Below are 25,688 nucleotides of genomic sequence, written 5' to 3'. Positions count from 1 at the left end.
CGTCTCGATGTCAAACGAGTCTTATTGCGTTATCTTGAGGTCACTAATGATTTTCGGGTCTCCGATCATCTTTTTGTCCTGTGGAGTGGACCCAACAGGGGGAAGCAAGCTTCTAAGGTTACGATCGCTCGCTGGTTGAAGGATGCGATTTCTTCTGCCTACATTTGCAAGGGCCGACCAGTTCCTGAAGGCCTAAAAGCTCATTCTTTACGTTCTCAAGCGGCCTCTTGGGCGGAGTCTCAATCGGTGTCTCCGCAAGAAATATGTAGGGCGGCTATATGAAAATCTCTTCATACTTTTGCTCGTCACTACCAACTTGTTGTTCAGGCTCTGGTCTTTGATTCCTTTGGTCGGCAGGTGCTTCGAGCGGGACTGTCTGGGTCCCACTCTTTGAAGGGAAGCTTTGGGACATCCCATGGTCTGGACTGATCCGGGTATGTACAGGGAAAGGAAAATTAGTTCTTACCTGATAATTTTCGTTCCTGTAGTATCACAGATCAGTCCAGACGCCCGCCCGTTCTTCTGTCTGCTTGAATTCTTTTTCCTTCTTATAGGATTTTCTTTTTCTATCTCTGCATCGTCTTCCTGGAATTTACTGATAGGCACCGGAAGCATCATTACGATGATCAGTGGTAGATATTCAAGAGCGTTTAGTTACACAGTTCATTCAATTGTTCTGTTATTTTGTTGGTTTAAATTAAATTACTAGTTATCCTGTTACTTGCTTGATCTTGTACTTTCTGCTTTGACAATGGTTATACTGAGGGTTCCAGGTTGGGTTCCGTCCTTATATAGGCTACCCTTAGACCTTTGGTCTGTCTCCACCTGCTGGAAAGGGGGGCTCAACCCATGGTCTGGACTGATCCATGGTACCACAGGAATGAAAATTATCAGGTGAGAACTAATTTTCTTTTAAGTGCCCAAACTTAATATTTATTTACTTCTTCAGTCGAGCCAGAACTTGGGGATGCTGCTTTCTGTGGTTCCTCCTACTGTATTGTGACAATACTAATAGGAGGAACCACAGAAAGCAGGATTTTTGTTGTTGTTGAGCGCTTGAGCACAACATGATTCTGCTTTCTGTGATTCCTCCTATTTAGTATTGCAAAAATACTAATAGGAGTTACAGGATTTGGGGGGGGGGGGGTTCTTGAGCTCTTGAGTGGGGGGGGGCATGCTTTAATACGAGCTCTCAAGCAGGTGTTAAATTTGCCGTGTTAAAATGGGCGCATTGGCAGCGTGGCCATTTTTGGTAAGGCAGGGTAGGAGCTAACAGCCTTATTTACATGCAGTTTGCATGTAATGAGGACTGTTAGCTACGTGCTTGATTGGACATACGTTTTGGATGTGCTAATCCCTGTATTATAGGGCATTAGTCTAGTGTGTCCAAAATGTACTTCCAACCGCATGTTAAGCGACGTGCTAACCTGAGCGCTTGATATTGCATCGCCCTGTCAGAGTCTTGAAAACTTTGCCAATTAAATTATGTAAAATGTTGTCAATATAACTTTGATGCTAATGGTTTCACATTTGTGTTTGAAGAGAACTGATGAAGATGCAGAAAGAGGCTATAGCCATAGAAACAACATTGGAGCAAAAAAGACTAGAGAGGCACAATTTACTTTTGGAATGCAAGGTCCAAGATCTGCAGATAAGCCTGCTCCTGGGATCATTGGATGAAATCAGTGAAGTAGAGGTAATTCAATAAATACTTGGAAAAAATTATAACGATTGAACCTGTGAATTAAGATCTGCTTTCTTTGTGTAGATATATTTACATATACAGATCAATTTATATATATATATATATATACACACACACACACAAAACTGGCCTTTAAACTATTCTTTGGGTACGCAGTTACATCATTTAAATGATCTAGATAATGTTGAATCCACTGATAATGTTGAGCGCTTGAGCACAGCATGATTCTGCTTTCTGTGGTTCCTCCTATTTAGTATCCACTGTGGATTCAACATTATCTAGATCATTGAATGATTTAAGATCTTCTAAAGTCGTCATCAGAGGAATTCATATAGTATCCTTTCACTTGAACTTTGCTGGTTCTCACAGGACAAGCAGGATGGTAGTCCTCACATATGGGTGACATCACAGGATGGATCCCAATCAAGGAACACTTCTGTCAAAATTTCCAGAACTTTGACTGGCCCCTACTGGGCATGCCCAGCATGGCACTAACCCTGCAGCCAGCAGGGGTCCCCCTTCAGTCTTCTTTTTTCTGCACAGTAGTAGCCTCGCGGTTAAGGAGCTCTGCAGAGATTCCTGACAGGAATTTTCCTCACAGAATTACTAAAAGTTAATTTTCCCCACAGGGGTCCCTCCTCTAACTTTTTCAAGCTGCGGTACTCCGTTAAGTTTTTACCCTTGTTTCCGTCGATTACCGTCAAGTTTGGCCCTCGCGGCCTACTGGCCGTCAACCGTACTGCGGCTCAATTTTTTCCCATGGCGTCAGAGTTCCGTCGGTGCCCAGACTCTAATCGCACCATGTCCATCACAGACCCCCATAAAGTCTGTGTAATGTGTCTTGGACGAGAGCACGATGTCTTGACGTGCACCAAATGTGCCCTTATGACACCAAAAGGTTGCAAGGCCAGAATGAAGAAGATGGAACTTCTCTTCCGTGCTCAAACCCTGACTCCGTCCATTGCATCGACGTCATCAGAACCGGCACCATCAACTTTGCGCCAGCACGGACCACCGGCCGGTGACCGGCATCGACGACATCTCGGCCTTCGACACCCTCTACTCCCCCTCAGGACCGAGGGGATTGTAGAGACAAACATCGCCATTGGCATAGAAAGTCTCGGACCATCGAGGGAGCGAAATCATCGACCTCGCCATCGTCAGAGCCGCCTCGAAGAAACCCCATCCAGAAAAGGCACCGACCTTTTCAGCGACCGGGTCACTGAGGCAACCCTCCCCCGAAAGGGCATCGGGAGCCGCGACTCCACCTTTAACGGTGGTCCCTCCGGCTATGCCTCTGCCTCCTTCTTCTGTTCTGGAGCTGGGGGCTGCTTGCTCCAGGTCTCCGAGAAGAACTGGACTGGATGGTTCAGGAGGCCATCGATAAGGCGATGCAACGACTTCAGGTTCCTCTGGCACAGACACCGGTACCGATTGCGGAACCGATCACCAACCCGATTCCAGCAGCATTGGCACCGCTGCTCTCCAGAATGGAAGCACTCATTGCCGCTTTTCCACCGATGGACCCTGGGTCACCGATGTCGCCGGTGCCCTCCCCGCTCACTCTGTCATTGGGAGGAGAAACACCGTTTCGCATCCCTCCTTCGGGAGTTCTGCTTCAGCCATCGATGCCGATACGTCCGTCGGTGCCACCGAGCCATCCATCGATGCCCTCGATGCCTTCATCGGTGCCTCCAATTATTCCTTCGATTGCTTCAGAGCCTAGACCAGGACCTTCAGGTATCCCACCATCCCGTCCCCCTCTACATCCTAGAGGGGCAGGGGCTGATTCCTATGATACCTGGACTGATGATTCCTCACCGGACACCGATGATTTGCCTTCATCACCTTCACCCACTGAAAGTAGAAAGCATTCTCCTCCAGAGGACTTTCCTTTATAAATTTTGTGAAGGAAATGTCTGAATTGGTACCCTTCCAATTACAGACTGAGCAGGATGACAGGCATCAGATGATGGAGTTGCTCTAATTCCTGGATGCCCCCAAAGTAATAACCTCCATCCCTATCCACCAGGTTCTTCTGGATCTCCTGAAGAAGAACTGGGAACATCCTGGCTCCATTGCTCCAGTCCACAGAAAAGCTGACACTACCTATTTGGTGCAGTCAGCTCCGGGCTTTCAGAAACCACGATTGGATCACCAATCTGTAGTGGGAGAATCGGCACAGAAGAGAGCAAAGAGGTCAAAGCCTCAAACTTCTTTTCCCCCTGGCAAGGAACAGAAGTTTCTAGATGCCATTGGTTGCCGAGTCTTCCAAGGATCAATGCTCATCTCCCGAATTGCCGCTTATCAGCTCTATATGACCCAATATAACAGGGTCGTTTTTAAGCAGATACAAGACTTGACAGACTCCCTGCCTCAGCAATTTCAAGATCAGCTCCAAACCCTAGTAAACAAGGGTTTTGAGGCAGGCAAGCATGAGAACAGATCATCTTACGATATCTTTGACACTGCTACAAAGGTATCTGCAGCTGCTATTTTCGGCAAGAAGGTGAGCCTGGCTTAAGACTTCTGACCTTCACCCTGAGGTACAAGACAGGTTATCCGACCTGCCCTGTGTAGAAGATAATCTATTTGGCGAACAGATTTAACGGACGGTGGAGGAACTTAAGGACCATCATGAGACCCTAAGACAGCTCTCTCTGATGCCTTCTGACTACTCTTCAAAACAGCCCTTCCGAAAGGACTCTAAAAAGTCAATCTTCCGCCCGAAGAAGTCCTACCCGCCACCAACCAGATCCCTTGCCACGAGACCTTTTCAAAAAGCACAGTCTCGTCAAACACGTAAACAAAAACTGCAAGCAGCTCCTCAGCCAGGACCTGCTTCAGGTTTTTGACTTCCACCTAGAGAGCAGCAGCCAGCTTCCATTGCCTCACATACCAGTGGGAGGTCGAATGTGCCACTTCCACAACATATGGCACTCAATCACCTCAGACCAATGGGTACTGGCGATAATTGCTCAGGGTTACCATCTGAACTTTCTCTCCGTGCCACAGGACTCCCCACCTCTACCGACGTGGAGAACATCCGATCACTCCATCCATCTGGATCAAGAGGTCTCCTTCCTTCTCCAGTCCAAGGCAATAGAAACCGTACCCTACTCTCAGCATGGCCTAGGATTCTATTCCCGGTACTTTCTAATCCCCAAAAACATCGGGAGGCGTTCGTCCTATTCTGGACCTACGGGCCCTCAACAAGTACCTTCAGCGAGAGAAGTTCAAGATGGTAACCTTAGGCTCACTTCTTCCTCTTCTACAAAGAGGAGACTGGCTCTGCTCTCTGTACCTCCAGGACGCATACACTCATAATGCGATAACTCCACCTCATCGCAAATACCTGAGGTTTCTAGTAGGCCCCAAGCACTATCAATGCTGAGTGCTTCTATTCGGCTTAGCATCTGCGCCACGAGTCTTCACAAAATGCCTCGTAGTAGTTGCAGCCTTCCTCAGGACCCAAGGTGTTCACATCTACCCCTATCTCTATGACTGGTTAATCAGGGCTCCCACTCAGCAAGCTGCTCTGTCGTCCCTCAATAAATCCCTCAATCTAACCTTACACACTCTAATTTCATTAGGATTTATCGTCAACTATGACAAATCCTACTTAATCCCATCTCAAACCTTGTTCATTGGGGCAGACTTGGACACCTTGCAGGCAAAGGCTTTCCTGCCTCAACAACGAGCCCGCACTCTCGTGTCTCTTGCACACCCTCTGCAGTCTCAGCACTCCTTGACTGCATGCCACTTTCTCATCCTCCTGGGATACATGGCATCCGCAGTTCAGGTCACACCAATGGCCTGTTTGGCCATGAGAGTCATACAGTGGACTCTACGGTCTCAATGGAGTCAAAGCAATCAGATCAATCTCCTTCACGGCTTGCCCTTTCAGGCTCCAGACCCTCAATTAATTCTCACCACCGATGCTTCCAACCTCGGATGGGGAGCCCATGTGGCCAATCTGCAGACACAAGGATCTTGGTCTCCAGAGGAAGCCAAACACCAAATAAATTTCCTGGAGCTTCGAGCAATCAGATATGCTCTCAGGGCATTTCAGGATTGCCTCTCAAATCAAGTTATCCTGATCCAGACGGACACCAGGTGGCCATGTGGTACATCAACAAACAGGGAGGCACGGGCTCCTTCCTTCTGTGTCAGGAAGCTGCACAGATATGGGCGGAAGCTCTCTCCCATTCGATGTACCTCAGGGCCACCTACTTGCCGGGAGTAGACAATGTGTTGGCAGACAAGCTGAGTCGCATCTTTCAACCGCACGAGTGGTCTCTCAACCCCTCGATAGCGAACTCCATCTTCCAACAATGGGGATATCCTCAGATAGACCTCTTTGCGTCTCCTCAAAACCGCAAAGTAGAGAACTTCTGCTCTCTCATTCGCAAAAAACACTCTCAGCCCAGAAACGCATTCTCCCTCTCATGGGCAACCGATCTACTCTACGCATTCCCTCCTCTTCTTCTTCTCTCGAAGACTCTCGTGAAGTTACGTCAGGGCAAGGGAACCATGATCCTGTTAGCACCTCACTGGCCATGCCCAGCGTTGTTTCCAATACTGCAGGATCTCTCCATTCGCAAGCACATTCCCTTGGGAAAGGACCCGCGTCTGATCACTCAAAACGACGGGTGCCTCCGCCATCCCAAACTTCACGCCTTGCCCCTGACTGCATGGATGTTGAAAGGTTAATCCTTCAGCCACTTAACCTTTCTGAACCAGTTTCCCATGTCTTGATTGCTTCACGGAAGTCTTCCACGAGAAAAGCTTACTCTTACAAATGGAACAGGTTCACGTCATGGTGCTCTTCTCAGTCCCTTGACCCCTTTACCTGTCCAATCACAAAGTTTTTGGACTATCTCTGGCATTTATCAGTGTCAGGTCTAAAAACTTCTTCCATCGGAATGCATGTCAGTGCGGTAGCCGCCTTCCATAAATATGTCTGGGATATACCCATATCATTACAACCCCTTGTAACATGTTTTCTGAAAGGCTTGCTTCACCTCAAGCCTCCACTGCGCCCTCCGGCCCCTTCTTGGGACCTTAACCTGGTTTTGGGTCGGCTCATGAAACCACATTTGAGCCTCTTCGCTCCTGTGAACTTTGATATCTCACATGGAAAGTGATTTTCCTTTTGGCAATCACTTCAGCTCGCAGAGTTAGTGAATTACAGGCCCTAGTTTCCTATCCGCCTTACACTAAACTTCTTCAGGACCGGGCAGTACTCCGCACTCACCCTAAATTCTTACCCAAGGTGACACTTCACTGTGGCCCTGGGAGATGACGTCACCCAGGCCAGATATTTAAAACCGGCCCTGACTTCAACACTTTACCTTAGCAACGGGTCCTGCTCTGATCTAGAATGTGTAGTCTGTGTTGGGCAGATTTGGGATCCAATGTGTAAAGTCGCCTTCTGCATTTGCCTTAAGCGGCTCTGGGAGATGGTTGGCACAGTTACCGTCTGAGTAAGACAGAGAGCTGAGATAAACCCAGGAAGGGCGAGGACTCGTTCATAGCGCTGCCCTGTCACAGCGAGATTCAAGTTATGATGAAGCAGTGGATAAGTGCCTGTTGTTCGCTGATCCTCTTTCCTGAACTGAGGGAGACCCGGGCGGATTTCCCACCGGCACGATGTCCCTGGTGACAGCTGTCCGACAATGCATATAGTAGAAACCTGGGTTGAGTCAGGCTCCAGCCTATTTCCTCATCTTTGCCTGTCTGCTGCCCGTCCTGTTCTTGGCCTGCTCCTGATTACATCTGTCTGCCGCCTGCCTTGACTTCTGCCAGCCCCAGCACCCAACATAAGAGCATAAGAAATTGCCATGCTGGATCAGACCAAGGGTCCATCAAGCCCAGCATCCTGTTTCCAACAGAGGCCAAACCAGGCCACAAGAACCTGGTGTTAGTGTTTGAGATAGTTGTGGGTAGATCCTTGGGCCGGTGGCAGATGACCATGCCCCCGGGGGAAGATACCAAGAGGGACCACCGGTCAGGCTCAGAGTTTGGAGACAGATACACACTAGTTCTTTTATTAAACATTATATTGAACCACCAGAGGTGGCAGTAGTGAGCTGGAAGCACCCGGCTGGGCTGTAGTCCCTCAGATACTGGAACTGCGATCCTGGATAACTGAGCTGTAGAGAAACTGAATATAGTGAGTAGGTAGGGTATGCAGAGTTCAGGAACAGAACCTTGATGGTAACACTCACACAGTAGTCTCTTAGAAGCAGCCCAGGAGCTGGAAATGAATTAGGCCCTCGAGGAGCGAGTACCCTGGCTCCAGGGAATGCTCTGAGAGAGAGATGGTAATTCACTGGTGTTGTAGGCAGCGAAGACTTCCTGGCAGAAGTGGTATTCAATAGCAAGTCCGGGAATGTGGGCCCTCGCGGATCGAGTACCGGTTCCAGACTGTGAACTGAAAAACAAGAGAGAGAGCGAGGCCCCCGAGGAGCGGGTACCTCTGGTAAAGTCCGAGGAGGCAGAGTAGCAAGGTATGTGGAGAGCGAATCCCATCCGCAGTGATACCTGGAGGAAGCTAGGAATCCTTTCTGTTGCTAACTCAATTAGTTAGCGAATTCAGAGACCTTAAGTATCCGTGAGGATGACGTCCTCTCAGGGGGACGCCCCTGAGGTTCGCGCCACTGCTGGTACTTGAGTCAGGGGCGCGCTGCGTTCGTGCCCTTAGGCTTCTGGGAAACATGGTGGAGTGCGGTGTCTAGCCGGTCCGGGGACGCCAGAAGAGGTCGGCAAGATGACGCCGCGGCTGCCAATCTTCCATCAAGCAAAGAGGGAGTCGCCAAAGAGGTAAGGTGGGCGTAGTGGAGTCGTCAGGCAGCGACGGTCGCAACACCTGGCAATTACCCAAACACCAAGAAGATCCCATGCTACTGATGCAATTAATAGCAGGGCTCAGCCTGCGGGGAACGTGGGCTGGTAAAAGTGAAGCTCCAGTTGGGTTTTCTCGGCCTGCCCTGCCTCCCGACGATGAGGACCACTAGGAGCCTTCCCCCGGTGCAGCATCTACCTCATCTCAGCTCAAGGGTTCACACATGCAACAGGTTGCTGAGACCATGGACTAGGAGGATCTGAGTGGCCTTCAAGCCATCCCTGGAATGGCTTAGAGGCTACAGCAACAGTGCCTGGATGTCCTAGCTGCCACGGTGGAACATCTAGCGAATCGCCTGGACTCAGCGCTGATGCCCGGTGCTCTCCTCCCGCGCCCATGGCAGCACCTGTCTCCAAAGCAGCTCTCCACCTTCCGGCACCTCCTCGCTATGCAGGAGACCCAAAACAGTGCCACGGGTTCCTGAACCATTGCTTCATGCATTTTTTTCTTGCAACCAGCCCAATTTGCCAATGATCATATCAAGACCACCTTTATTCTGTCAATCCTGGACAGCAAGGCCCTAGCCTGGGCGTCTCCCTTGTGGGAGTGCGAGGACTCCCTGCTTCTGGATCTTCCCCGCTTCATGCAGACCTTCAAAACCGGTCTTTGACAAACCAGGGCAAATGTCCATGGGCCCCCTCTGACCTCCTTCATCTCCGTCAGGGCTCGTGCCTTTTGCAGAGTATGCTATGGAGTTCCGCACCCTAGCCTTGGAAGTAGGGTGGCGTGAGAACAGTCTCCATAGCATTTTCTTGGAGGGCCTGACCTCAAGAATCAAAGACGAACTGGCTGCTCAGGAGCTTCTGGAGGACTTAGAGGCCTTCATTGACCTGGCTGGGCATATCGACCACCGCCTCCAACAACGTCTGCGGGAGCTGAAGCCAGGCCGTAAGGCCGTCCCTCTAGCCCCTTCCTTTGGGTACTTGCCAGGTTCTTATGGCCTGGATTGGCCACTGTTGGAAACAGGATGCTGGGCTTGATGGACCCTTGGTCTGACCCAGTATGGCATTTTCTTATGTTCTTATGTTCCTTCTACCAGCCTTTGGTTTCGTCCCTGCCGGCCGTGCCTGTCCAGACCCGGGGAGAGGACTCCATGCAGTTCGGTTGGAACCACCTCACCCCAGAGGAAAAACAGCGGCGCCGGACCTTAGGCTTTTACCCCTACTGCGCTGGCAAAGGATACATGCTGGCACAGTGCCCCGAGAGGCCGGGACATTCCAGAGCATAGGCGTCACTGGGGAGATGACCGTAGGCTACGTTAATCCTGCTCCCCAATGCACCACTCCCGTGACTCTTATTCATCCCGTGGGCTCATTTTTCACACAGGCCTTAATCGACTCTGGACCTGGAGGGAACTTTATCCTATCAGATTTGGTTAGGCAACTGGGCCTCCCAGTAATGCCCAGAACACCACCTCTGATAATCTCCATCCGGGGGGATCCCCTACCGGGCCAGATTACTCACATGACCGCCCCTGTGAAGCTACGCACTGGGAACCTCCACGAGGAGGAGATTTCATTTTTTGTCTTGGAGAAGGCGATACACCCAGTGGTCTTGGGCCTCCCCTAGCTTCAGAGATATTCTCCCTGTATTGACTGGGAAACATTGCAGCTGGCTTCCTGGGGCCTCAATTGCCATACGTCCTGCCTCCGTGACCTACCCCAGCCGAGGCTTCTCCTAGCCACGACGCTTTTGGCCCTGCCCACACAGTATGCGGACTTCGCAGACATGTTCTCCAAGGATAATGCGGAGACACTCCCCGAACATTGTCCGTTTGACTGCGCGATAGATCTCCTTCATGACTCTACGCCCCCTCAGGTCCGAGTGTACCCTCTGTCACTTCCTGAGATCCCAGGCTATGTCCCAGTACATCTGGGAGAATCTCAACAGGGACTTTATCCGCCCTTCCACCTCATCCGCGGGTGCCAGCTGCTTCTTCGTGGCAAAGAAGGACGGGACCCTGAGACTGCATCAACTACCGGGGATTAAATGCCATCACCCGCAGGGACAGGTACCTGCTTCCACTCATCCTGGAGCTGCTAGACTGCCTACAGGGGATGAAGATATTCACCAAATTGGACCTTTGCGGGGCCTATAAACTTGAATGTATCAAGCCAGTGACAAGTGGAAAACCTCCTTCAACACTCGAGATGGCCACTATGAGTACCTGGTGATGCAATTCAGCCTATGCAACTCCCCAGCAGTTTTCCAAAACCTCATGAACAAGGTCTTTCGGGACATGCTACATACTAGCATCTTCGTCTACCTGGATGATGTCCTTATCTACTCCAAGGACTTGCCGACACACCACCTGGAGGTCAGGCGCGTCCTGCAATGCCTGCGCGAGCACAAGCTCTTCACCAAGTTGAAAAGTGCCTATTTGAACGAGAGTCATTCCCCTTCCTGGGGTTCATTGTCTCCACAGTGGGCTTTCACATGGACACGGAGAAAGTCACCAATATCCGGGAGTGGCCCCAACCCTCGGGGCTACGCGCCCTACAACACTTACTTGGCTTCGCCAATTTCTACAGGCACTTTATTCCCCAGTACTCGCATCTGGTGGTGCCCCTCACTGCTGTCACCAGGAGGGGGGCCAACACCAAACACTGGCTACCCGAGGTGGTTGTGCCCTTCAAAGAGTTAAAGAGGCCTTCCTCCAAAAGACTTGACTCAGACACCCGGACTCTTCATGCCCATTCGTGGTGGAGGTGGATGTCTCCGATATAGCTGTAGGGGCCGTTCTCAACTAATGCTCCGGTAAAGGTACTTTGTTGCCCTGCTCCTACTTCTCGTGCAAGTTCACACCGGCAGAGAAAAAGTACGGCATCGGGGACAAGGAGCATTTGGCCATCAAAATGGCCTTTGAGGAATGGCAACAGTGGCTTGATGGAGCACAGCATCTCCCATCACAGATCTTACTGACCATAAGAACCTTGAGTATCTCAGTCAAGCTCAACGGTTGAACCCTTGCCAAGCCCACTGGTCGCTATTTTTCAGCTGCTTTAACTTCATCCTCCATTACAGACCAGCCTCCAAGAACGCCAGGGCCAATGCCTTGTCCAGAGCCTTTGAGACAGATGATGTTCCTGCCTCGCCCCAATACATTCTCGACCCTGCAAAGATCCTCCTGACCACCACCCAGACGGTGCCCCAAGGGAAGATGGTGGTATCCCTCCGTCTTCGACAGAAGGTCCTGGTATGGGCCTACAACTACCTCACTGCCGAGCATCCCAGAAGGGCATGTATGCTGGAGCTGTTATGGCGATACTACTGGTGCCCACAGATGGAACAAGACCCCTGGGCCTACGTTGACTCCTGCCCGACTTGTGCCAGCAGAAACCTTTGCCCGGGCGCCCTTGGGGCCTCCTGCAGCCCTTGCCCATGCCCGAGGAACACTGGACCCACATAACAACCGACTTTGTCATAGAGTTACCCCAGTCAAACAGCAACCATGTCATCTGGGTGGTCATTGACAGATTTTCCAAAATGGCACACTTCATCTCACTCCCCAAGCTTCCCTCAGCTCCCGAACTGGCCTGCCTCCCTTCTGGGTATGACCACCCTAGGGTATTATACCTGTGCCTTTCCCTCTGAGGACATCAACTTGTTGCCGGGTACGCCAACGCTACCTTCCCTCCCGGGTCACTGCAGGTAAGGCTGTTGCACTGCCATTGGGTCCACATACCGTATCAGTTTAGCTGAGGCCATGGACCTGGTAGATCTGACAGCGCTGCAGGCCATCCCAGGACTAGCAACCTGAGTCCAGCAACAACAGGGGGTTCTGGTTCAAGTTACAGGAGTCCTGGAAAGATTGGAGGCGCGGATGGATGCCTCAGCCCCTCCAGCCACCAGCAGTGCTCTGCGGCTCCCTCCTCCTCCCCGCTTCAATGGAGATCCGAAATTGTCATGGGTTCATTAACCAATGCAAGATGTACTTTTCCTTGCAACCTCTATTATTCCTCACCAACAAGACCAAAGTTACGTTCATCCTTTCTTTCCTGGAAGGCTCAGCTTTGGCATGAGCATCTCCGCTTTGGGAGATGATCGCTTGCTGAACAACTTAGACTAATTCCTGAAAGAATTTCACTTGGTTTTTGATGAACCAGGATGCTCGGCGTCAGCCGCTTCGGAGATGCTTCAAATCCGTCAAGGATCAAGGACTGTGGGGGAGTATGCCATCCAATTTTGTACCCTTGCAGCAGAATTGAGATGGGGTGAAGAAAGTCTTACCACTATTTTCCGCCAGGGCCTTTTGGAAAAATTAAAAGATGAACTAGCTGGCTGAGATCCGCCAAATTCCCTGGAGGATTTAATCAGACTAGCAATCTGTTTGGACTTCTGTTTTCAAGAGCGGGCCCAAGAAAAGAGCACCTTTCAGCAGACATTACGTTTAGCACCCTCCTTTCATCGACCTTTCATTCCCCCTAAATTCCAGGCGTCTTCCAGTTCATCTGAAGAGCCTATGCAAATAGATCATCTTTGTATCTCGGCGGAGGAGAACAGAGACAACAAAAACAGAATTTATGTCTGTCCTGTGCGGGTTCTGGGCACAGTAGTTTCCTCTGAAATCAGGGAAACTTCCGGACCTAGGATGGGTGGGAGAGGCCTCCCTGAGCCCAGCAACTTCCTCTCAACAAATAATAATTCCTGTGACTCCTTCTATTGCCCAGAAATCCATCAATTTACAGGCCTTCTTGGATACCAGGGCTGCTGAGAACTTCATTGAGGAACAACTAGTCCAAAATTTTCAGATTCCCACTGAACGACTAAAAGTGCCTCTCATCATTTCCTCAGTCTCCGGACAACCTCTTAACGACAGAATTTCACGCATATCGGAACCCATTACTATGACTACGGAAATCTTGCATCAGGAGACCATCCGTCTTGATGTGCTACCCTCTTCAGTCAATCAAGTTATATTGGGCCTGCCGTGGTTAAGACTGCACCAACCTAGAATTGATTGGGAGACCTTACAACTAGCCAGTTGGGGTGCGGAGTGTCATAAAAATTGTTTGACTTCTATAAAAACCCCCTCTGGTAATTTCTTCTGTATGAAATCAACCTTATCTGGACTACCTAATCAATACACGGATTTCATGGATGTTTTTAGTAAACTGCAGGCCGAGAAGCTGCCCCCCCCCCCCCCCTCCCCAATATGTCTACGATTGTTCTATTGATCTCCTTCCAGGGAAAACTCCCCCCCTCCCTTGGAAAAGTTTATGCGCTTTCAGAACCTGAGACAGAAGCAATGAATCAGTACATCCAAGAAAATCTAGCCCGAGGGCTTATTAGACCATCCTCATCTCCAGCTGGGACAGGATTTTTTTTTTTTTTTTTTAAAAGAAAGATGGGTCTCTACGACCGTGTATTGATTTTTTAATTATTTTTAATTTATTTATATTCTGCTTTTCACACTTTTTTCAGTGCTTCAAAGTGGATTACATTCAGGTACTGTAGGTATTTCCCTATCCTCTGAGGACATTGACTTGTCGCTGAGGATGCTAGCGCTATCTTCCCTCCCGGGTCACTGCAGGTAAGGCTGTTGTACTACCATTGGGTCCACATACCCTAACAGTTAGCTGAGGCCATGGATCTGGTAGATCTAACAGCCCAGCAGGCAATCCCAGGACTCGCCACACAAGTACAACAACAACAGGGTGTTCTGGACCAGGTAGTGGGAGTACTGGAGAGATTAGCGGCTCGTATGGACATCTTGGCAGTAGCACCTCCTCTGTTACTCCCGACGCTCTCTTCTCCCAGTGCCGTACTATGCCTGCCTCCTCCACGTTTCAATGGTGATCCGAAACACTGCGTGGTCTTATTAACCAATGCAAGATGGACTTTTCACTGCAACCCCATTATTTCCTACCGATAAAACCAAGGTCACATTCATCCTTTCCCTCTTTGAAGGGTCAGCCCTGGCATGGGCCTCTCCCCTTTGGGAGTGTGACGATCTGTTACTAAATAATCTGGATCAATTCCTTAAGGATTTCCGGCTGGTTTTTGATGAATCGGGGCAATCTGTTTCAGCAGCCTTACAGCTACTTAAGATTCGACAAGGCTCAAGAACTGTGGGAGAATACGCAGTCCAATTTCGGACTCTTGCCACAGAACTTGGATGAGGGGAGGAGAATCTTACTGCTATGTTTCGACAGGGCCTCTCGGATGGTATAAAAGTTGAATTCGCCGGATAAGACCCACCAGAATCCCTGGAAGAATTAATCTGTTTAGCAATCCATCTAGATCTCTGATTTCAGGAGCATTCCTGAGAAGGAGCACTCTTCGGTGTCCGATTGCGCTTGGCGCCTTCATTCAGCGACCGCTCACCTCCCCCAAGCCCCAGAAGATAACTATCACCTCCAAAGAACCTATGCAAATTGACCTATTTCGGATTTCAGCTGAGGAATGACAGCAGCAACGACAACAAAACCTGTGTCTCTACTGTGCTGGTACTGGCCATTATGCTAAAACCTGCCCCTAAAGCTGGGAAACTCCCGGACCTAGGATGGGTGGGAGAGGCCTCACTGGGTCATGCAGCTTTCTCTCAGCAAATATTGATTCCTGTAGCACTTTCTATTGCCAAGAAACCCATCCATTGGCAGGACTTTCTGCATACTGGGGCGGCTGGGAATTTCATTGAAGAAAATCTAGTCCAACACTATCAAATTCCCACAGAAAACTAAAAGTACCCTCGTCATTTCTTCAGTGTCTGGTCAACCTCTCAAGGATAGGATTTCATGCATCCATGGGCCCATCGCCATCACTTCTGGAGTTTCGCACCAATAAACTATCCACCTTTATGTTTTACCTTCCTCGGTTAATCAGATCATTCTGGGCCTGCCATGGTTGAGACTGCATCGACCTAGAAGAGACTGGGAGACACTATAATTGGCCAGTTGGAGTTTTGAATGTCATAAGAACTGTTTCTTCCCATAAAACCTCCCCCTTGCAGTCTCTTCTGTATGAAATCCACTCTACCTGGATTGCTCAATCAATACGCAGACTTCACTGATGTCTTCAGCAAACAGAAAGCGAAGAGATTGCCTCCTCACCGTGACTGTGATTGTGGTATCGATCTACTTAATGGGGAGAATTCCTCCCCAAGGAAGAGTTTGCGCACTTTCGGGACCCAAGACAGAAGCTATGAGCCAATACATTCAAGAGAATCTGGCCAGGGGTTTATTAAGCCATCTTCATCTCCGGCAAGGGCCGTTTTTTTTTGTTTAAAAAAAAAAAAAAAGACGGGTCTCTACGACCAAGTATCGACTATCGAGAATTAAATGCCATCACTCGAAAAAATCGATACCCAATTTTTCTCATTACCAAATTATTTGATCGACTTAAATGTACCCATATTTTTACGAAGTTGGATCTTCAAGGAGCCTATAATCTCATACGAATTCAAGAAGGGGATGAATGGAAGACAGCCTTTAATACTCGTGATGGGCAGTATGATCACTTGGTAATGCCTCTTGGATTATGCAACGCTCCAGCAGTTTTTCAGGCTATGGTCAACAATATTTTCCAGGACCTTCTCTACGCTCACATATCTAGATGACATTCTTAAATTTTCCAAGTCCATGGATCAACATCTCCATGTTCGACGGGTCGTCCAATGCCTTCGGGAAAACAAGCTATTCGCAAAAATAGAGAAATGTATGTTTCACAAGACGGAACTCCCCTTCTTAGGGTACATTATTTCGCAGGCTGGTCTACAAATGGATCACGAGAAACTTAAGGCAATTCTAGACTGGCCGCAACCAGTAGGATTAAAAGCCTTACAACAGTTCCTGAGTTTCTCGAACTATTACCGACAATTTATTCCCGGTTTACTCAACCTTAGTTGCACCCATCACGGTAATGACAAAAAAAGCGGCCGATATTCATAATTGGAACACAGAGGCCACTCAGGCCTTCCAATAATTAAAGGAAGAATTCATAAAGGACCCGTGTCTGCAAGCCCAGATCCTACGAGACCTTTCTTTATTGAAGTAGAAGCCTCTGCCCTGGGCATCGGAGCCATCCTTTTACAACAATCAAAGGAAAAGAATTTTGACACATGTGCCTATTTTTCTAAAAACATTCTCTCCAGCAGAGAGGAAATATGCCATCGGTGATAGGGAACTCCTGGCTAATAAGTTAGCATTAGAGGAGTGGCGACATCTGTTTGAGGGCGCAAAATACACTATCACTATCTATACGGATCATACGAATTTGACATACCTCTCACACGCACAATGTCTGAATCCACGACAAGCCCGATGGCCTCTATTCTTTAGTTGTTTTAATTTTAAACTTCTCTTCCGTTTAGTCGAAAAGAATCAGAGCGGATGCTCTATCAAGACGTTTTCTTCCTGATGACACTCCAGACCCACCTCAACACATAATTGACCCTGCCTGGATTGTGATCCTGTCCTGCTTGGAAGACTGTGGTACCCAAGCGTTTGAGGGAGAGAGTTTTTATGTTGGGCCCATGAGTCTCGTTTAGCAGCCCACCCAGGAGTCCATCGCACTAAAGAACTTCTTGCCTGTCACTGCTGGTGTCGCAATAGAACAGGATGCTAAAAGATTCGTTGAGTCCTGTCCCACTTGCGTTGCTCACAAAACTCCCTGGACTAGACCTTGGGGAGTACTCCAACCCTTACCAGTACCTGACAAACCTTGGACTCACATTGCCACTGACTTTATCACAGATCTGTCTTTATCTGAAGGAAATAATACCATCTGGGTCATGATAGACAGGTTTTCTAAAATGGCCCATTTTGGTCCCTCTTCCCCAGTCTACCTTCGGCACCAAAATTAGCCCAGCTCTTCGTTCAACATATCTTCCGAATTGATGGACTACCCCAACATATCCTTTCGGAAAGAGGAGTACAATTCACAGCACGATATTGGAAGAATCTATGTAAAAAGATTGATATACAACTTGACTTTTCTTCAGCATACCACCCCGCAGACCAATGGTCTGGCAGAACGGACTAATCAGTCTCTTAAAACCTTCTTGCGTTGCTGTGTAAACCAACGACAAGACAAGCTGTCCTCACTACTTCCCTGGGCAGAGATCTGTCATAACAATCACCGTAGGCAGGCCACCGGATCCTCACCCTTTTATTTGGTCTTTGGATGACATACTCGAATACCGTTACCTGTCATTTCAATTTCGGTCATCCAAGACCTGAAGGAATTGTGGAAAAATAATCGTACCCTCTTATAGCAGGCAGCAATTAAGGCTAAGAGACAGGCAGATAGGAAGCGAAGACCAGCTCCCCAGTTCCATCCTGGAGATCTAGTCTGGTTGAGCACCCGCAACCTTAGATTATGGATGCCCTCCTTGAAGTTTGCTCCTCACTTCATGGGGCATTTTCCAGTCGATAAACAGATCGGGGAAGTTACCTATAAATTGCAGTTACCTCTAACACTCCGCATTCACAATGTTTTTCATATATCCCTCCTGAAAACAGCAATCTCATGTTGGTCTTCTAGAAAACCTAAGCAAGCTTCATCCATCATAGTAGAGGAAGACACACAGTATGAAGTTGAGGAAGTTTTGGACATAGGAACATAAGAACATAAGAAAATGCCATACTGGGTCAGACCAAGGGTCCATCAAGCCCAGCATCCTGCTTCCAACAGTGGCCAATCCAGGCCACAAGAACCTGGCAAGTACCCCAAAAACTAAGTCTATTCCATGTTACCATTTCTAATGGCAGTGGCTATTCTCTAGGTGAACTTAATAGCAGGTAATGGACTTCTCCTCCAAGAACTTATCCAATCTTTTTTTAAACACAGCTATACTAACTGCACTAACCACATCCTCTGGCAACAAATTCCAGACTTTAATTGTGCATTGAGTAAAAAAGAACTTTCTCCGATTGGTTTTAAATGTGCCCCATGCTAACTTCATGGAGTGCCCCCTAGTCTTTCTACTATCCGAAAGAGTAAATAACCGATTCACATCTACCCGTTCTAGACCTCTCCTGATTTTAAACACCTCTATCATATCCCCCCTCAGTCGTCTCTTCTCCAAGCTGAAAAGTCCTAACCTCTTTAGTCTTTCCTCATAGGGGAGTTGTTCCATTCCCCTTATCATTTTGGTAGCCCTTCTCTGTACCTTCTCCATCGCAATTATATCTTTTTTGAGATGCGGCGACCAGAATTGTACACAGTGTTCAAGGTGTGGTCTCACCATGAAGCGATACAGAGGCATTATGAAATTTTCCGTTTTATTCACCATTCCCTTTCTAATAATTCCCAACATTCTGTTTGCTTTTTTGACTGCTGCAGCACACTGAACCGACGATTTCAATGTGTTATCCACTATGACACCTAGATCTCTTTCTTGGGTTGTAGCACCTAATATGGAACCCACATTGTGTAATTATAGCATGGGTTATTTTTCCCTATATGCATCACCTTGCACTTATCCACATTAAATTTCATCTGCCATTTGGATGCCCAATTTTCCAGTCTCACAAGGTCTTCCTGCAATTTATCACAATCTGCTTGTGATTTAAACTACTCTGAACAATTTTGTGTCATCTGCAAATTTGATTATCTCACTCGTCGTATTTCTTTCCAGATCATTTATAAATATATTGAAAAGTAAGGGTCCCAATACAGATCCCTGAGGCACTCCACTGTCCACTCCCTTCCACTGAGAAAATTGTCCATTTAATCCTACTCTCTGTTTCCTGTCTTTTAGCCAGTTTGCAATCCATGAAAGGACATCGCCATCTATCCCATGACTTTTTACTTTTCCTAGAAGCCTCTCATGAGGAACTTTGTCAAACGCTTCTGAAAATCCAAGTATGCTATATTCTACCGGTTCACCTTTATCCACATGTTTATTAACTCCTTCAAAAAAGTGAAGCAGATTTGTGAGGCAAGACTTGCCCTGGGTAAAGCCATGCTGACTTTGTTCCATTAAACCATGTCTTTCTATATGTTCTGTGATTTTGATGTTTAGAACACTTTCCACTATTTTTCCTAGCACTGAAGTCAGACTAACCGGTCTGTAGTTTCCCGGATCGCCCCTGGAGCCCTTTTTAAATATTGGGGGTTACATTTGCTATCCTCCAGTCTTCAGGTACAATGGATGATTTTAATGATAAGTTACAAATTTTTACTAATAGGTCTGAAATTTCATTTTTTAGTTCCTTCAAAACTCTGGGGTGCATACCATCCGGTCCGGGTGATTTACTACTCTTCAGTTTGTCAATCAGACCTTCCACATCTTCTAGGTTCACCGGGATTTGATTCAGTCCATCTGAATCATTACCCGTGAAAACCTTCTCCATTACGGGTACCCATCCCCAACATCCTCTTCATTAAACACCGAAGCGAAGAAAACATCTCTTCAGTAAACACAGAAGTGAAAAAAGGACAGACATTTCAGTATTTAATATCTTGGAAAAAACTATGGCCCAGGAGAGAACTCCTGGGAACCAGCCAAGAACATCCAAGCTCCCCAATAAATTAGCAAATTTCATTTATGGTTTCCTCTGAAGCCCAGGCCTCAGAAACAGAGGAGAGGGCCTTGTGGAGGGGGTACTGTTAGGACCCAGTCTTGTACCTCCAGGCTGCCGGAGTGATCGGGACCTTCTCCTACATGGCCATGCACCGTGGATGGTATGCAGAGCAACGCGGCCGCGCTCTCTACTCACGTAAGCGCCCCTCCAGACATACCCACACCTAGCATGGGAAAAATCTACTATTTAGGCTGGCAGCCCAGCACAAGCTCTTGCCTCAGCCACAGGCTTGCTTGTGCTGGTGCTACCCTCTGAGCATTCCCTTTTCCTTTTGGACTTGGGATTCAGATGTCTTTTGGATTGCCTTGCCTGCCACCTGCCCCTTTGGATTGGATTGCTTCTGGATTACCTTGCCTTCCGCCTGCCCTTTCGACTCGGACTGCCTTGGATTGCCCTGGCTGCCGCCTGCCTCTGAATTCATACTGTCCCTGTAGCTGTCTGGCCTGCTGCCACCCCAAGCTTGAATTGGGCCTGAGTTCAGGGTTCACCAAACAAAACATAAATAAGCCTTATCTTATTATTAATTACAGGTTACATAATTTATACTATATAAGTAGCTTAGGGGCTCATAATATTGTCTAGGGATCTTTAAGGATAAAATAGTATGAAGGTGTGCAATTCAAAATTCTTGTCTTTCATCTCTACATTGACACATAATTCAAATCATCCTGATGGACTAATCAGGGTAGGTGGAGAGACAAGATTGTGGAAATGTTGTCTTCTTCTTTTGATCTTCTCTTTGTCTCCGATGATGCCAATATTAATTGTGCCATTTATAAGTTCTCAAGACCGTACAAATGCAGTTGAGAACAAGTGTCCTATTTCTAATTGGATGTATGTTCCAATCTTCTCTCATAATGTTAGGATATGTAAGTATGTGGGCCCTTTGGCGAGGTGAGAGGTGGTACCGCCCGGGTGGGGGGCGCCACACTGAGCTTCACCGTCGTGAGGCGGTGATTTCGGCTGCGGGGATGGTATACAACAGAGGTAGAGAAGGAGGAGGGTGACCCCAGGAGGTGGGCCACATGGAGCGACAGCACAGATGCTTACATCAGACTCAGCTCCGAGGACAGGAGTCAGACTATTGCTCAAGCACCCGAGGAGCGGGGGGTTGCGAGCAATAGTCACTGAAGTTACACGGGGTCCATAGAGATTGTACACAAAAGAGTTCCTCGGTGGGAGGTCACGGTAGTGGTCTACAGATCGGGGTACACCAGCGAGGGTTCCTCTGGCGATATCACGGCAATGGTCCGCAGAGCGGGGTACACCGGAGAGGATCCCAACGTAGATATTACAGCAGTGGGTCCACAGCGTGGTTACTCACAGCAACAGGAGACAACGAGTAGTTTCGTAGAAAGCCTTGGGAAGCGAGGCAGGCAGGAGTCCGGGTGAAAGGCCCTCCGAGGAGCAGATAGCCGAGAGACGAGGAAGGGCCCCCGAGGAGCGGGTACCGGGTAGTCTCACACCACGGAAGCAGAAACTGGAACAAGCGCTGAAGCGAGAGTAGGTAGATTCAGCAAGATGAACTCATTGTCAAGTCGTCAACTGTCTGGGCTGGCAAGCTTACATATCAAAGATGAGTGACATCATCTGATGGGGACGCCCCCAAGGTTCCCGCCATGACGTGGTTAAAGTAGGTCGGGAGCGTGTGCGCCTAGGGAACCCCGAGGGTAAGATGGTGGTCGGCAGCGTCCATGCTCAAGTGGGTCCAGGAACGGAGGCTGGAAGGCCGGTGGAGGCTGGCAGAGGCCGCAAGTTCACCCAACAGAGCCAAAGCTGTAAAAAAAAAAAGAGGTGAGCCACAGAGGTCGCAGCCGTCTCCGGCCATGGAGCGTAACAGTACCCCCCTTCTTAGGGCCCCCCGGGGGTTTGGATTTTCTTGGGTGAGAAGTATGAAACTGATTGATCAGTTCTTTATCGAAAATATTGGCTGCAGGCTCCCAGCTATTCTCTTCAGGCCCAAAGCCCTCCCACGAGATCAGATATTCCCATTGTCTTCCTCACTTTCGTACATCTAGGACGTCCTGTACTTGATATATATGATGTCCTCCTCTGATGCCAGAGGTTGAGGTTCAGCCAGCTTTTTGAAAATTCGGATAGGATGAGAGGCTTAAGTAATGAGACGTGGAAGGCTTATGAATCTTGAGTGATGTGGGCAGGCGAAGGCTGTACGTAACTGGATCCAGACAATGAAGTACAGGCAATGGCCCAATGTGTCTGGGAGCAAAGCGGACTGAAGGTAATTTCAGATGAATAAATCGAGTACTAAGACATATTTATCACCAGGACTGAATTGAGGAGCTGCCCGATGATGGGTATCATAGTATTTCTTGGACTTCTGGGCAGCTTGTTGAAGAAGTCGTTTAGTGTCGTCCCAAAGTTGATGCAACTCTTGGGCGGTGGCTTGCACCAAGGGGGAGAGGCCACTGTCAGAGGTAGAGGAAGTGGAGGCAGGGGCTGATGTCCATATACCACTTGGAAGGGTGAAGACCCGGTGGATGCAGAGAGATGAGAAATTGAGGGAAAACTCACCCCAAGATAGTAACTTGGTGAGGCTCAGTGGGGGCTCCCCTCCTGGGCGGTACCAACCTCTCACCTCGGCCAAAGAGCCCACATACTTAAAAATCCTAACTCCTAACATTATGAGATTTTGTCGTGAATTTACATATGCCCAGAGAAACTAATTCAAGGTCCGATCTGTCCTTTCCGTCTGACCATTGGCCTGTGGGTGATAGGCCGACGTGAGATCCAAGGCAATGTCAATTTTTTATATAAAGCCCTCCAGAACCTGGCCATAAATTGCACTCCCCGGTCGGAGAATATATGCCTCAGGAGTCCGTGGAGGCAGAATATGTGGCGGATGAACAGTCTCGCCAGCTCCGAGGCTGAAGGGAGGCCAGGTTGAGCCACAAAGTGAACCATTTTTGAAAACCGGTCCACTGTGACCCAAATGGTGGTGTTTGTCGCTGGAAGGAGGAAGATCCACTATGAAATCAGTGGCAGTGTGTGTCCATGGTTCACTGGGAGTGAGAAGTGGCTGCAAGAGACCCTAGGGTCGACCCATTGGCGGCTTCTGACGGGCACAGGTGGGGCACGACTCCACATATGCTTGAGCATCATCCTTCATGGTCGGCCAACAGTAGTAACCTCTGGCGTGAGGAAAGAGTTCTGGCTTGACCTGGGTGGCCCGCTAGCCAGGGATCGTGTGCCCATCGAAGGATCTTTCTACAAAGTGGAACGGTGAACCACAGTCTTCCCAGGTGGTACGGTGAACGTGGAGAAGGAAGAACTTTGTCTGGATCGATGATGTGACGTGGAACATCCGGGACATCCTCAGTGGTGCAAGACCGGGAAAGAGCGTCGGCTCGAATGTTCTTGTTGGCTGGCCAGTACCGTAGCAAAAAACTTGAACTGAGTAAAAAAGAGAGATCAACGGGCCTGCCGGTGATTAAGCGTTGCGCATGATGCAGGTACTGCAAGGTTCTTGTGGTCTGTATATACTGTGACCTGGTGCTGAGCCCCCTCGAGCCCAGGGGCACCACTCTTCAAATACCTTAATTGCCAATAATTTTGTCCCAATTCCATAATTGTGCTCCACAGGTGAGAAGTGGCGGGAAAAGAATAAGCAGGGATGCAAGGTTGATTGGCAGAATGCTGGCTCAAGACCGCATCCAACTCTGACATCGGATCGTCAACTTCGACGATGAAAGGTCATCTGGGATCCGGGTGGCGTAAGCATGGTTCTCTAAGGCAGCATTCTCAACTGGTCTGTCGTGCACCCGCTGCTCTTCCTCCCCCCCCCCCCCCCCCTTTTCACCTCAGCGAGACGAACACTGCTGCCGTTCCTGCTCGGGCTATCAGCACATTCAAGCCCTGAGGGGAATGGCAGCAGGGTTTTATGGAAGCCGGCAACAAGGAACGTGAGCTTTTCTTCTTCACGCCCCTGTGGCCCGGAAGAGGAAGTGATGTTTACCGGGCACGCAGGAAAAAGAAAAGGCCATGCATGCATGCTCCTGCTGCAGAGGAGCATGGCGCCACTGCCCCCCTGGTTCCGACCTCCCTTCTCTCTCGCCAGCGCAACAGCACAATAAAATAGAAATTTAATAATAATCAAACTGCAAAAAAAAAAAAAAAGCTGGGGTGGGGAGAAAAGTATAAAATTACATTCTCAGCCGATTGCTCTGTGCCATGATCGATCGCAGCGCAAGCAAACAGCTGAGTGCTGCCTTCGTAGCACTGTGGGGCTGTGGAGGTCACTCCTGCTGCAGTTTCCAGCCTGTCAGGACTCTGCTTTTAATAGCAGCATACCAGCTACCTTGTGCTGTCTGCTGTGGGGGTGAGTGAGACAGAGAGTGAGTCAGCATGTGTGTAAGTGTATGAGAGAATTAATGTGTGTGTAATTAAGAGAAATGTGTGAGAGCAAGAGACTGCTCAGGAAAGTCACTGGTGTGTGAGAGAGAGAGAGATTGGTCAGGCAGGTGACTGGTGTGTGTGTGTGTGAGAGAGAGAGATTGGTCAGGCAGGTGACTTGTGTGTGTGAGAGAGAGATTGGTCAGGCAGGTGACTGTGTGTGTGAGAGAGAGAGAGAGATTGGTCAGGCAGGTGACTGTGTGTTTGTGAGAGAGAGATTGGTCAGGCAGGTGACTGGTGTGTGTGTGTGTGTGAGAGAGATTGGTCAGGCAGGTGACTGGTGTGTGTGTGTGTGAGAGAGATTGGTCAGGCAGGTGACATGTGTGTGTGTGTGTGTATATGTGTGTGAGAGAGAGATTGGCCAGGCAGGTGACGTGTGTGTGTGAGAGAGATTGGCCAGGCAGGTGACTGCTGTGTGTGTGAGAGAGAGATTGGCCAGGCAGGTGACTGTGTGTGTGTGTGTGTGAGAGAGAGATAGACTAGTCATGGGCCCTAAGGAAGAACAGCGCGAGGACAGAGCTTCAGCAGCCCTTGCTGCTTCTGGTATGTACTATTGGCCTACAAGGGAAAGGAGTACAAGAGTTACTGGAGAGGGTAAGTAAAGGTGGCTTTTTAAGTTTATCTTTCTTGATTGACTGCTATTTTAATTATTACGTATTATGTGATGTGTCTGCTGTTAGAAATATTTTATTGGTGTTTGGAGAATTGTTAATAATTTTGATAATTTTTAATGATTGGATGTTATTCCATTATCAGTTGTTTTGAAACATTTATTATATTTGGTTTTAGAATTATTTTATATTTCTCGGGGAATGTATAAATAGAAATGTGGAGACAAAAACTGAACTGGAAACAGCAAGAAGCCAAACTCTGTATGTAGTAAAACAACGCAAAAAAAAAACCAAAACATTAGCTTTATGGTCACTTTATTCTGTATTTGGTGAGGGTCTGTCTGTGTTCTGCATGTGTGACCCAGCTAAGGGTGTTCTGCGAGCTTGTAGTTTCTTGGTAGGGATCTATAGCAGCTTGGCTTGTTCTGTTTTCCTAATAGGAGGTGTGTTGGTATTTAGGGTCTGGTGTAATTTTTGCAGTGCGGCCTTTTCATAGGTAGAGTTGTTACTGTTTGAGCTCCATAATG

General features: G+C 48.5%; 1 protein-coding gene across 1 annotated transcript in view; it reads left to right on the top strand.

Moving 5' to 3' along the window:
- SMC1B (structural maintenance of chromosomes 1B) overlaps positions 1–25,688 on the top strand; it is a 941,781-nt gene that overhangs the window by 611,058 nt on the left and 305,035 nt on the right. Inside the window, 1 exon segment of the mRNA XM_029600056.1 lies at positions 1,543–1,696. Within this exon segment, the coding sequence (XP_029455916.1) occupies positions 1,543–1,696 (154 nt within the window).

The sequence above is a fragment of the Rhinatrema bivittatum genome, chromosome 4 (genome assembly GCF_901001135.1).
Source record: "Rhinatrema bivittatum chromosome 4, aRhiBiv1.1, whole genome shotgun sequence".
NCBI lineage: Eukaryota > Metazoa > Chordata > Amphibia > Gymnophiona > Rhinatrematidae > Rhinatrema > Rhinatrema bivittatum.
Note: the sequence above shows the minus strand (reverse complement) of the source record. Positions and strands in the feature narration are given on the sequence as shown.